This window comes from Nannobrachium achirus, assembly GCF_963921795.1.
Source record: "Nannobrachium achirus genome assembly, chromosome: 23".
Classification (NCBI taxonomy): domain Eukaryota; kingdom Metazoa; phylum Chordata; class Actinopteri; order Myctophiformes; family Myctophidae; genus Nannobrachium; species Nannobrachium achirus.
Genome location: NC_137830.1, coordinates 41541727 through 41555234, shown reverse-complemented (window position 1 = coordinate 41555234; position 13508 = coordinate 41541727). Strand labels below are relative to the sequence as shown.

The 13508-nt window shown below is 41.2% G+C and overlaps 1 protein-coding gene across 1 annotated transcript in view; it reads right to left on the bottom strand.

Annotated features, from left to right (window-relative positions):
* Positions 1–13508, bottom strand: part of magi2a (membrane associated guanylate kinase, WW and PDZ domain containing 2a) — a gene marked incomplete at both ends in the record, with an annotated part of 355201 nt that overhangs the window by 49257 nt on the left and 292436 nt on the right. The window contains one exon of the mRNA XM_080754102.1: positions 1340–1371. Within this exon, the coding sequence (XP_080610228.1) occupies positions 1340–1371 (32 nt within the window). The remainder of the gene's footprint in view (positions 1–1339; positions 1372–13508) is intronic.

The following is a 13508-nucleotide window of genomic DNA, read 5'->3' as shown; positions in this document are numbered from 1 at the left end:
GATGGTGGCAGCAGTGCGTATGCCTGCATACCGCCCTGCTTTTACCATCTGGATTCATTCCAACCAAACCGATGTAGGAGGCGGGCCAAATTCTTTAGCAGGTGATTGGATGGGGACGTCTGTCTATCACAGTCTGGGAGTGCCAACTCCAACCACTCATATTGGCCTGTCTGCATGACGTTACACCTGGAATCCGCCTCCTGGGTTTCCACGTGGTCTGCAGTCAGACTCTATTGGCTCAGGGCCGCTCAGAGCCCGCCCGTAGCTGCCGCTGATTCGTCCGGCCTGGGACTTTACGAGCGTTATCAACTCTCCCCGAGCGGTCTCAGATGGTAAGGAAGGGCGGTACGCACTGCTGCCACCATCTGGCGGAGTCAGGTTAGGCGATCCCTGCTCTGAGTTTCTAACAGCACTGTGATGTCACATATGATGTCATACGTATGCTAACAGAATCCCTTTTATGCCCATATATGGAAATCCCTGCTCTGAGTATCTGACATCACTGTGATGTCAACTGTGATGTCACAGTGATGTGTCAGGGGAACCACAGTGTCAGGCGTTACAGACAGAGATACAGTCAAGCTGTGACGGTTCACATACTAAACTGCGACCTACGGTCGCAATCAAACCCAGTATAACATTTGTTTTTAAATGTTGACTTCATGTTGAATAAGCCATTGCCGTGGAGGGAGGAGGGAAGGGGACGCGGCTGTGTTTCAAGACAAGTCAATTGAGATGCTATTTCCGGTTACCAATTGCACTAGCTACATCATGCAAGGTAATTACACAACCCAAGTGTTCTATTACTTGAAGTGGTTAATATCTGAGAGAAGGCTGGAAATGCATTTAGATACAGACACAGTGAGATCACAGATGATAACATCACTAGAGCAGGACAACTCTACCGCCTTCCATGTGCGCAGACAACCGCAATGGCTTTGAATCAGACTGAATATGACTTTGAGTCAGGTCTGACTCGCAGGATTAAAGCTCTAGTGATGCTATATCCACAAGTGGGTTACTTGACCTTTTTCTTCCGCACAGGATGAGAGAGGGCCAGATCTCAAGTACTGGTTATTGCAGGAGCTACAAAAGGCAATCTAATATCAGGTCGTCAGTAGTGCGTGCAGGGGAAGGTGCGAAAGAATATTAATTTCCATACGGTGTCTAAAAGGAGTACAGCAGCCGTGGTTTAGTGTAGCAATATGTCATTCTGGGAAGCAGATATTGCACACTGCAGCCAGTTGTAGCTAATACATGAATATCTATTAATGATTAATGTTTTCCAAACAAGCAGAGATGGGTAACAGTCCAGGTTTTTGGAGCTGCTGCATGTTACCTGTTTAGCGGTCTTCCAGGGTGAATAGTGACCTGCAATGGTGAGAGAACAAAAAATGATTCAGTCTAAAAAGAATAAATAAAAATAAATGGAAAAAGATGGTGCAACTTAAAGATTATTTGTATTTTGCTCCTTCTGCTTTAGTCGGCTATTCCATGAGGTTTCAATTAGTATCGGCTAAGTGAGATTGAAATGGCACGCTCCAGCAAGGTCAACCCATTAAGATTTGAGTCTGATTCTCCGAAATGTCTCCTAAATCCTTCTAGATTTTCAAAACTTTTCACGACTAAAAAGAAAATAGCAGATCTACAAGCTCATGAGCTTGTAGATCTGCTATTTTTGAAACGCCAAAGTATAAAATAATGGTTAAACTGGTTCAAATATAAAGTGACACAGATGCTTTCCAGATCTTAAAAGGGTTTAAAAGAAAGATCCAATCAAAGAAGACAATGAAACAAAATACACAGTAACATTCGCCAGTGTTAATCTATCCATTTAAAACGCCTCTCAGTGTTAAATCAATGTTGAGGAATTGTACAGCGTGCAACTCAATAGCTGTCAGAGGCATGATCTTAGTAGATAAAAGAGCTATTAACAGAAGGTCTCAGAAGAGGAGGTTAAGATTAAGTGTGGGCGGGTTTCATATTTAATCGGTGGACTTGATAAAACGCGATCGTTCAATAATGAACAGATTGCAAAAGGAATCGTAGTAACCCAGTGTCTGTAAGAACTTGAAGGCCAGTAAGGATTTTAGCCTATTCCATTAGGTGCATTAGCAGCAAACTAAGCTTGCCCCTATTCGTTTTCAATTTAAATGTAAAAACTGATCGTCAGGCATTTAATTAGCACAGCATTTTACAGCATGGACAAAGGTAACATTGGAGGCTCAGTAGGAAACTAGCCGTCTATATGAGGGTGTGTGTGTGTGTGTGTGTGTGTGTGTGTGTGTGTGTGTGTGTGTGTGTGTGTGTGTGTGTGTGTGTGTGTGTGTGTGTGTGTGTGTGTGTGTGTGTGTGTGTGTGTACTGTATGTTGCTTCGCAGATTCAGTATGTGCTCATGACCTGTCAAGTGTGCACTTTTTAAAGCATTCTGCACTCCCATGTATACAGCTTTCTTAGCGGTGTACTTACAAAGAAAGGTAGCATGAGGAGGCTTAAAGTTGCCTACAATGATGCTCTGAGGATTCTACTTAGGTTCCTAGATGGCATAGTGCCAGTCACTTGTTTGTTTCATGTGGTACAGTATATCCACACATGAGAGGCTCTCTTAAGACATTCAATGTATGGTTTCATGTCTGGCCTGAATGAGCCCCTGTGTGTCTGGAACAAGGGTTTTCAACAGGGGGTCCGGGAACCCTAGGGGGTCCTCAGAGTTACTACAGGGGGTTCTCCAAATGTTTGTGTAATAGAAAGCATTAAGCATTTGAACCCTAGCGTCCAACTTTAGCCAAAAATAGACGACCTACAACCTCACAACGCCTCGCAGAGCGAGGCGTTGTGAGCTTATAGATCGGCTATTTTTGGAAAAGAGGTTTGGTGTAGAGCGGAAAAAGAGCAGACTAAGTACAGAGTGAAAGGTCAAGTATTGACAGTTCTATTAAAAGGTTTTGGGGGTCCCTGATTCATCTCTCTCTCAGCTAAGGGGTCCCTGGCCTGAAAACGTTGAAGACACCCGGTCTGGAATAAAGTTTGAATTGAATTGTATTTTGGCATATTTTCTAACCTTTGTTTTAGAATGGACATTTTTGGAATCAAACGTCATACAGTAGAAATGTCATAGAAGACCGACATGACAGGCTGGCCACATCAGAACCACATCATTCTTGATAAAATATAATATTATAAATATATATTTTTTTATTGTCAATAGTGTTGCAGTATTACATACTCCACAATATGAATGAATACACTTGCAAAGGGAGGCTTTTGTTAATCCAGCAAAACGATCTAGTGGGCACACACACAACGCCTAAAAAAAGTATAGCATGGTTCGGTTTAAGGGAATTGTGTCGTTATATCTGCACTAATAGTCCAGTCGTTATATGAAAAAACCTAAAACAAATTGCAATAGTAGCAAACTCAACTGATTTTGTATCCTCAATATGTTCTTAGTGAGGGAAAAAAAGTCCCAAGGAATCCCATCAGGGGAAAGTTTTGAAAACGACCTACCTACCTTCACTTACTATACACTACACTATAAAGGAAAAAATGACTTGCAAGCATTTGTTTTGCATGAAAAACATTCCTTGGGCTAAAAACGGACCCCAAAAGACTGTGAAAATCACTAAACCATCGTTTTGAGGGGCCATTTCTTGCCCAAGGAATGTTTTTCGTGCAAAACAAATACTTGCAATGGATTCAGAATAATTAAAAACCCCTAGTTTGACCCCTCACATCCCACTTAAAGCAGATTTTTTGGGAGTCATTTTTTCCTTTATAGTGTGTATAGTAAGTGAAGGTAGGTAGGTCGTTTTCAAAACTTTCCCCTGATGGGATTCCTTGGGACTTTTTCTCCCTCACTAAGGACATATTGAGGATACAAAATCAGTTGAGTTTGATACTATTGCAATTTGTTTTAGGTTTAGCCTAATTTTGGCCTAGAATTACTGGACTATAAGTAAACATTTCAGTGTATTTAAATGTCTGCATTCATAATATGCCAACCTCCATTGTGACTGGATCTAATTAAGCTACTTTACCGCCTGGAGGTGGTTTGTGAATCCATCACCGTGTTACCAGGGGGTGCAGCGGTGATAATGAACAGGCTTTGGGGATTAGAGAAGACGCTGCTTCTCTGCTGTGAGACAAAAAGCCGGCAGTGGATGAATGCCGCTCCCAACAAAAGGGCTTGTTTAGTTTGCGAAGAGAACGGAGGAATGGCGCCGCGAGGGTATTGCAAGGGGGCCCCCAAATAATTGGCAAAACACAGAGATTGAAATCATAATAATAATAACGTTAATTAAAATAAAATAAAAGTAGTGATACAAATAAATAATAACTTAAAAGTTTTGATTGATTTGTCGAAGCTGCCGGGGACTCGAGATAAAAACAAATTATAATAAAAAACCTGTACCGATCGTTCTGGAATATCATAACATCAGATTAACGAAATAAAACGTCTAGTCCTGAATTCTCCTTTAACACGGCAGCTGAGCGGCTGCCAGGTCAGGTGGGCAACCGGAATGGAGCACCTCCTGTTCATCAATGACCTTTGAAGCGGTGGGATGCTTGTTTCTGCTCTTAAAGGACAACTTTGTTTTTTTTACAACAAGGGTTCATATTTTAGATTGTAATTAGAGAAAAGAAAAGGTTAGTGTTAAAATGTTTTCATTTGCTCCGTTCTATTGTTTTATCGCGTTTACCGTGCTAAAATGTGGGGCATGCGTACGCATGGGGGCATGCGTACAAGTGGCTAAATATGTCTTTTTAGACACAATAAGCCAGCAGTTTCTTTATTGCTATTTACAGTAACACTTCTCGCCCCCATAAGTCACATCCAACCATGAAAGGTTGCGTTGTATCTTGGGAATGGGCTCATTCTGTGTAAAATTACATATTTAGCCACTTGTACGCATGCCCCCAACCACTGAAATAAGAATCTCTAAAACAATAGAAAGAAGTTAATTAAATCAATTTAACACTCATCTTTTATATTCTTTAATTACAATCTAAAATATGAACCCTTGTTGTAAAAAACGAAAGTTGTCCTTTAACACATCTGCCGCCTTACACGTTTATAAACGTTCTATTTTGCCCAGCTATCTACCGCCTTACACGTTACTGTACGTTCTACCGTTTTTGGCCACTGGGGGGCACTGTTCACTAATATATGAGACAGCAATGTGTTCACAGCTCTTTGGGCAGCCTGTGATGCTGATAAAAAATTATAAAAATGTTATTCATGTAATCAGCTTTCTGCACACCTTCTTCAAGATGGCTGCCAAAATGGCCACCATCCACATGCTGTAATTGTTTGTGTGTGTTAATCTAAAAATAGATTTTTCTTGGGGTTGATTATATTTTTCTGCCAACTGCAAGGGGGCAATGGACATCTTCTGAGAGCTTATTTTTTTTCAAAAAATGTTTAATTTTTTTTTTATTTTCATTTTAATTTTTTGTAAAAAGCCGGGCAGTACTAAGATAGATTTTTTTTTAACCCTTGGCAGGCATTGTGTTAACCACGTAAAGGCCATGTACACAGGAAATGCCTTATTTGGGCATTTCCTGCTCAGAGCAGTTTTTCTTGTAGGCACTAAAAACCTCATCTGATGACACGTGAAGGTGAGTTTCAGTGATGTCATCAGAATCTGCTGCAAATCGCATGACAGAAGACTAATTGACTTATACCAGTGTTTTGATGCTATACCCTGGAGTACACCGCCATCTTGTGGGCAGTGTGCCAGGCTATGCACTAGTGGGCATGGCCATCTTCTGGCTATAATAATTATTACCCTGTCTTTAGTGGAACGCCCCCACAGCCCTTCAAATAAATAAAATACATTTGTTTTCTACTTCCTGTGTACATGGCCTTTAAAGATTTATACTTAGCCGATCTACTATCTATACTAATAACTATAATGTCCAGACACCTGAATAGCAACACCAAAAATAGCAACACCAGAAAGGTTAATGTGGCGTCAAGTGGAAACTCTTCAGGATTCAAATTCATAAGCATCAAAAGTAGCAGATCGACAAGCTCTAAACGCGACGCGATGCGCTTCCAGCTTGTGGATCTGCTTTTGTGTGATGCTGTGGTGTTATCAAGTATGGCTTTAATTTATGAAAAGAATCACACCCATGTGAACTGGCTGCCTGTGTGTGTGTGTGTGTGTGTGTGTGTGTGTGTGTGTGTGTGTGTGTGTGTGTGTGTGTGTGTGTGTGTGTGTGTGTGTGTGTGTGTGTGTGTGTGTGTGCACGTGCGCGTGCGTGCGTGTGTGAGTGAATGTGCCTGGCCTGAACAACAGCGCCCCTCCCCTAACGTGTGTGTGTGTGTGGTGTGGTGTCTTGAAAAAAAGAATACAATAAAAACTAAAATCATGTACTTGTTGTCATGTCTTGTTCCTTGTTTTGTCAGAGCTGCAACAAATGTATATACTGAAACCAAATACCACCAACCTGGTTGTGTGGCAATAAAAGTAACTTGAACTTGAGTAGAGGTATTGCAGGCTACATACAGGCACGCATACATACATACATACATACACGCACGCATACATACACACACAGCTCTGTATAGGAGTGGTGTGACCACCGCTCAAAAACAGGCAAAGTTAGATTATCGAGATAATCGGTTTCTGCCCGACAGTGACTATATCCTAGTATGTGGCATAGCAGTGGGAGAGGGTATATTGGTGCCACTAAAATAATCGGCCATTAATTTTTCCCATAAAGATTTACAAACAATATTTACCGGTATATCAATTATTTTAAGTCTAGAATCAAGCCATCCAGGATCCTGGCGAATCATGATTATAAAACCTTTAATTCTGTGAAAAAAAAATATATATAATAATTATTTTTATAAAAGAATATAAAATTAACGCTAAACAATTTATTAAATGTAGTAGGCTATTATCATATTATTAAATATTATTATTCATGGGTTCATTTGTAGTCCTACACCAGCCATGTTGAGGACCGACACACATGTGTTTCAATTTGTCTGATTGGCATATAGAACTCAACAAAAATCAGTGTTGGTCCTCAAGATGGCCGGTGTAGAACTACAAAATGAAACCCACAAATCATTTATGTATTTATTTATTTTCTCCACAGAATCAAAGATGTTATGGTCACGATTCACCAGAATCCTAGATGGCTTGATTCTAGGCTTTACATAATGTATATTAATATTTTGTATATAAAAGTCTATGGGAAAAATGAATGGCCGATTCTTTAGCCACATTCTTTAAATTACACATTTACGAGGTTTCCACCCGACAACAACGATAAACATGTGCATTACTGTGTACGCGTGCAAACTCAAATCAAGTAATGGAACTCATGACCCAGTTATGGGGCATACCGTTAAAAAAACAACAACAACTGCATGCTCCGTCTTCCTGATTAAACTTTCCCTCCTTCCTGTCTTTCAAGTGCTGCCACCGATCCCCCTCAGGGAACCCGCAAGTGTATGCAAATGGGAAGGAACGAATTAGAGGGTGACCGCCTGAATTATGTGCCAGCCTGGGTCTGGCAGGGTTCCAGTTACACTATAAAAACAGTGCTCTGTCTGAAGTGCCAGTGGAATGGTGATAAAAGAGAAACGAAATTCAAAGAAAGGAGATGGAGCCAGCGAAGAATTCCTTCAGTCCTTCATATTTCACACAATCACAGTCGGAGCCAGAGCATGGACATGCCCATTATATGGGTTTGCATCATGTGGAAAGTGGAAAGTGGTCGGCTCAGCGGATCTTCAAAAGCATCTATAAAAGTACAAATCCCCATACAGCAGTGGTCTTCAACAGGGGGTCCGTGACCCCTAGGGGGTCCGCAGAGGTACTGCAGGGGGTCCACAAAAATTGTTGCTCGATTTAAAAAATAAATTAAAAAATGCCATTTGTCTTAAAATATTTTAAAAACATTTTCCACATTTATGTTGAATATAAATCATGATTCTGTCCATTTTGAATAGCTTGTATACAGGATTACTGTGCAATTGACAGAATGTTGATAGTATTGACCTTGGTTCTCAGTTAATAAGGTATGTTTAGAAATGGCAGTGGTATGGCCACCCTGCTCGCTCTACCTTGTACATGTATGTTTAAAATAAAAAATATGTTGTAGACACCCGACCCTTCGAGGTGGTCGGGGGTCCCTTCTTTATCTCCCCATCAGTATGGGGGTCCCTGGCCTGAAAACGTTGAAGACCCCTGCCATACAGCTTATGGAGTACCTTGATGTCATCAATATGACGTATTGACGTCATAGACTCCTTGACTCCATATTTGGGGATGCCTGACACGGAACTCCATATAGGCATAAAAGGGACAGCCGAGAGACAGATACGGAAATTTCCATATATGGCATAAAAGGTACACATACAGACAGATGCGTACAATGAGTACTAGGATACAACACGTATTGCATAATCAGGTGGGGCATGCATTCCCAACTTGCATCGTTAACGACTTGCATCATTCCCAAGAAGAATGGTAGGTTTAAAAGACGTTTTTAAGTGTTGTTTAAAAATTTCAACATAGTCTGCCTCTCTAATCTCTTTAGGTAAGGTGCTCCATAATTTGGGAGTACAAACGAAGAAAGCTGCATCTGCAATTTTATTTTATTTTTTATTTTGTTCTGGGTAGGGTTTATGCTTATCTAGCAAGCCTGGAGTAGAGGATCTAAGGGCCTGTGAAGGAATATAAAACAACAGGGAGTCTGTGATGTGGGCCGGCCCTTACCCGTTCAGAGCTTTATTTATATAGAAGTAGAAGGACTTTACAATCCACTCTGGAACACACAGGGAGTGAACGTAGATTGATGTGTTCTCTCTTTTTTGTTTTTATTGTTTTGCTGTAAAAAGAGCAATGCAGTGGCCCAACCTTCTTGCGATCAAATCGTAAATCTCTTCAGCATCTTGCTCAGTTATGAACGGCTGCCTACTGTGGCAATATTTCTGAGAGGAAAGCACCTACACTTACTTGATTCAGGTTGCCAATTCCTTTTACTTTGGGGCTAACGAATAAGATGTTTGTCTGACCTTATTAATGTTATTGATCACACACTTACAGATGTGCCATTTCAAAACTTCACACGGCCTGCCATTGGCAAGACAGTAGATTTCCAGTGGATTGGCAGAACATTGAGCTATTTTTTGCTATTTTTATGACCTTCTCTGACTTTAAATCTACCTATGATAGTGAGGGAAAGTTAGCCGAGTGGTGGACCAATCTGGGAACTAAATGCTTTCCAATAGCTTTCTTCACAAATGTGTTCATAAAGGTGTCTACTATCACCTCTGAACTTTGTCAAACCCAACTCCCTTGACATACTTTGTGGGAGCCAATCAAAGTATCCCGAGGGCCTGGGATTAAAGGGGGAAAAATAAAGAAATGGCCAATATGAGCGTATATGAGGTGTGTAATTAGGGTATTTTTGGGCTGCTGAATCCATTCCAACCATTAGTTTTCAGTTAAAATTACTCCTTGGCCATAAAATAGGCTACACCTACTTTTGAGTGTTCATGAAACATAATATTGGCAATACAAAAATGTATGAACACATTTGTGAAGAAAGCTATTGGAAAGCATTTAGTTCCCAGATTGGTCCAACACTCGGCTAACTTTCCCTCACTAATGAAGGTGGATTCTGCTTTTCAATGGAATGGAGTGGTTTCATGCCATTTGCAGGTTTTTGAAAAAAATATATAGTTCATAAAAATTAGAAACAGGGAAAGAACAGAAGAGAGAATCCTGTTGAAGAAATGCATTTGCAGGAAATGTTAAGGAAAGGAACAGTAAAGCTATACTGTGTAAGTTGCTCAACTTGTGGTCAGTAGCTCGGTCGCATCCGCGTCTTTCGGCCGTTTTTCGGTTCTCACACCCCCGCGTCTGCCTCCACCTCGCCGAGATCTATCTTTTGAGGGGTCCCTGGTTCCTGTGCGTTCAGCCATTCCGGAGATACACTCCTTCACCCAAGGCTTCACCGTGCACCCGAGTATAGACACACGGGAGACTACAAATATGGCCACCCTAGCGACCCCACTCCAAGATGCGCTGTGATTGGCCGGCAGTATATAACCCTCGCTGTGATTGGCCGGTAGTATGATGACGTCATTTTGCCGCGAAATTCTCCCCCCCTCACGGCTCATAGAAAACATATAAAGAGAAGGCCTTTGAAGCTGAAAATAACGGAGTGGGGGTTCTAAAACTTTAGCGATTTAACAGTTAGGACCATTTTAAGATTTGTTTTATAAAAAAAGTTACATGGTATAACTTTAAGTCTAACGGCACATCTGTATAGGCAGTTGTTTGGTTCAACAGATACATGTACAATTGTGCGATTAAATCAAGAAGAACCGAAACACATACCTTATTAGCACCAGTGCTCATTCTCAGATCACTATCTTTTTCTGTGCTATGATTACTTGATTAGCTATTAAACCTGACTGACATTTCTCAAGAGAAAGTCCAAATTAGACAGTTGTTTATTTGGTTGTAGTATCTTGCTTAGAAAGGGGAGGTTTGATATGGGTCTAAAGGTTTCACAACAGCAGATGAAAGCATCAAGAAAAACTCTTATTTATTAATCATATTTACAAGTGAAGATGAGGAGGTGTATGGTGCAAACAACTATTGCATCATACTTCTTCAAACACGCATCCGTTGCAGGGTTTATCTAGGCATACAAACACGAAAGGCTTATAACAAACGTAAACATTCTGTAATGTAACAAATTACTTTTTAATAGCAGTAATCTTTATTTTTTAAAGTAAGGTTACTCAATACTGGTGAGCAATTGCATATTAAGCTGGGTTCTAAGCTTCTTATCTAGTGCAGAGTTCAATATGCCCTTCAGTTTCAAAGCACAGGCTTCTCTATTAACCCAACAGGGAAATATACAGATTATGTTTCAAAGCATAACCACCCGTTTAGATAGGTAGATAAAGAACTGTTTTACTGCGAAAATACCATTCTCTCCCCACTGGTGGCCAATCGATAAGGCCCCTCTCTGCCTGCATCTGCCTTGCCAACCAGAACATACTAGAACAGAGCAATAATCAGAGAGTGGACAAGAAAACCTGAGCTAGAGAGAGAGAGAGAGAGAGAGAGAGAGAGAAAGAGAGAAAGAGAGAGAGAGAGAGAGAGAGAGAACTAAAGAGAGAAACAGCAGAGAGAGAAGAGAGAGGAGGGAGGGAGAGGGAGGGAGAGAGAAATCACTAGCTAGCTATCGAAAACACTAGAGAGTGAGAGTGAGAGAAATCGCAAGCGAGAGAGAGAGAGAGAGAGAGAGAGAGAGAGAGAGAGAGAGAGAGAGAGAGAGAGAAACATCTAGCACTACAGAGAGAGGTTTTTATTTCATTACACGTTAGGAGCCACACGATGGCGCCAGAACCCAACCGTACAACACCAGTAATTCTGGCCGTAGAGCTGCGCTTTATTGTGAAACCCCAGCATGCTCACGCGTGCAAATCAGCACGTTCTCGTGTCACATGACTCTGACCCGGATGTTGTTGCCCAACATTATGTATAGGCTAAAGCTATAGTTAGCCGATCATTATTTTTCCATCCAGCCGTGAAAAAATGTGGTTCTCGCCAATAAAAACATACATCCAGCAAAATGCATTGGATTAAATGGAGGATTTTCGCTGCACGATGATGTCAACACCTAATGTAAACAAACCGCGAGGTTCAGCCATCATCAATGGACAGCCCCGACGTTACAGTAAGGCTTAATAAGCTTACTGTATATACAGTAGGCCTATATATCCCGAACTAGTTTGAGAATGGCACAAATTCGGCGGTCTTTATTTTTTCCGAACTAGTTTGGGAATGGCACAAAAAGTGTTAAGACCGCTTTATTAAAAACCTTTTTTCCAATGCCACTTTTTGCCATACAAGAAAAAACACGACGATCAAACGATTCTATCCAACTACTGAAGAACTGTATGACTAGACCCGTCAAAGCACAGAAGCAATATAGGGATTAACTGCAAAAAAATAAAACAGTTACACCACAAGCACAAGACTGCACCCAACATCCAGCTCATAATTATAAACATAGGAGAGAGAGAGAGAGAGAGAGAGAGAGAGAGAGAGAGAGAGAGAGAGAGAGAGAGAGAAAACATTGCTCGGCATCATGGACTGAGGTAATCCTCAGGGTAGATTCATTGTCAAGTCAGGCGTACCAGACATTTAGTTGGACGTGGGTGTCAGTGGTGCCCTCTGGCTAAATGTTGAGAGGGGATGGGATGGAGAGATAGATAGACGGAGAGAGAGAGAGTGAGAGAGAGAGAGTGAGTGAGAGAGAGTGAGTGAGAAAGAAGACAGTAATGGAGGGGAAAACACAGAGAGCGCCTCTTATCACTCTTGCTAGGACGGGTGAAAGGAGCTGTCCCCGGTGCTGAAAAGCCCTCAGACTGAATGCTATCAGACTCGAGCAGCTCCGGTACACTGAGCTACACGCGCACGGCGCGGCTGCTTTCTTCTCAGTTTCCTTCCCCCGTCTAATGGCCTGACCTCAATGCATTCTACCTCAACAGTCACCCTGTCCTCACACGTACAAGAGAGCACCGTGAATGAGGGGAGAAGAAGACTCCGACTTCGAGAACAAGTTCTGCACTGGGCAAAATACGGTCTCTGTGGAAATGTTAATGTGCAGGTGCGTGTGCTTGTGCTATTAAAGCAATAGGACACTTGTCCTATAGGATAATGTAGTGTACTTACCTATGATGTAACTAGTCCATAATAATCCAAACATAGTGTCTCATTGCCTTACATTGTACGGATTAAACGGCTCTAAAAGTGACTATTTTAGCCCATAAATGAACACAAACAAAGATTCTGACAACATCACAAATCCCAGTACGACGTGTGCTTTCACTTAAAATACCCACTTCATGTTGATCTAGCCATTTTCTTTTGGAATATTATTTTCTAATCAACTGCGGAGCAATATATGTCACCAGTTGGCCTAGTTACATCACAACAAGGTACTGTAAGTACACAACCCATGGCTCTACCAAACTGGGCGAACAATTTTCAGTGGTGCTCAAACTTTTTCATGCTTTTTTCGGGCTAACGAATATATTGATCACACACTTACATATGTGCCATTTCAAAACTTCACACGTCCTGAAACCACTCCATTCCATTGAAAAGCAGAATCCACCTTCATTAGTGAGGGAAAGTTAGCCGAGTGTTGGACCAATCTGGGAACTAAATGCTTTCCAATAGCTTTCTTCACAAATGTGTTCATACATTTTTGTATTGCCAATATTATGTTTCATGAACACTCAAAAGTAGGTGTAGCCTATTTTATGGCCAATGAGTAATTTTAACTGAAAACTAATGGTTGGAATGGATTCAGCAGCCCAAAAATACCCTATGCTCATATTGGCTATTTTTTATTATTTTCCCCCCTTTAATCCCAGGCCCTAGGGATACCCCCAACTTTGATTGGCTCCCACAAAGTTTGTCAAGGGAGTTGGGTTTGACAAAGTTCAGAG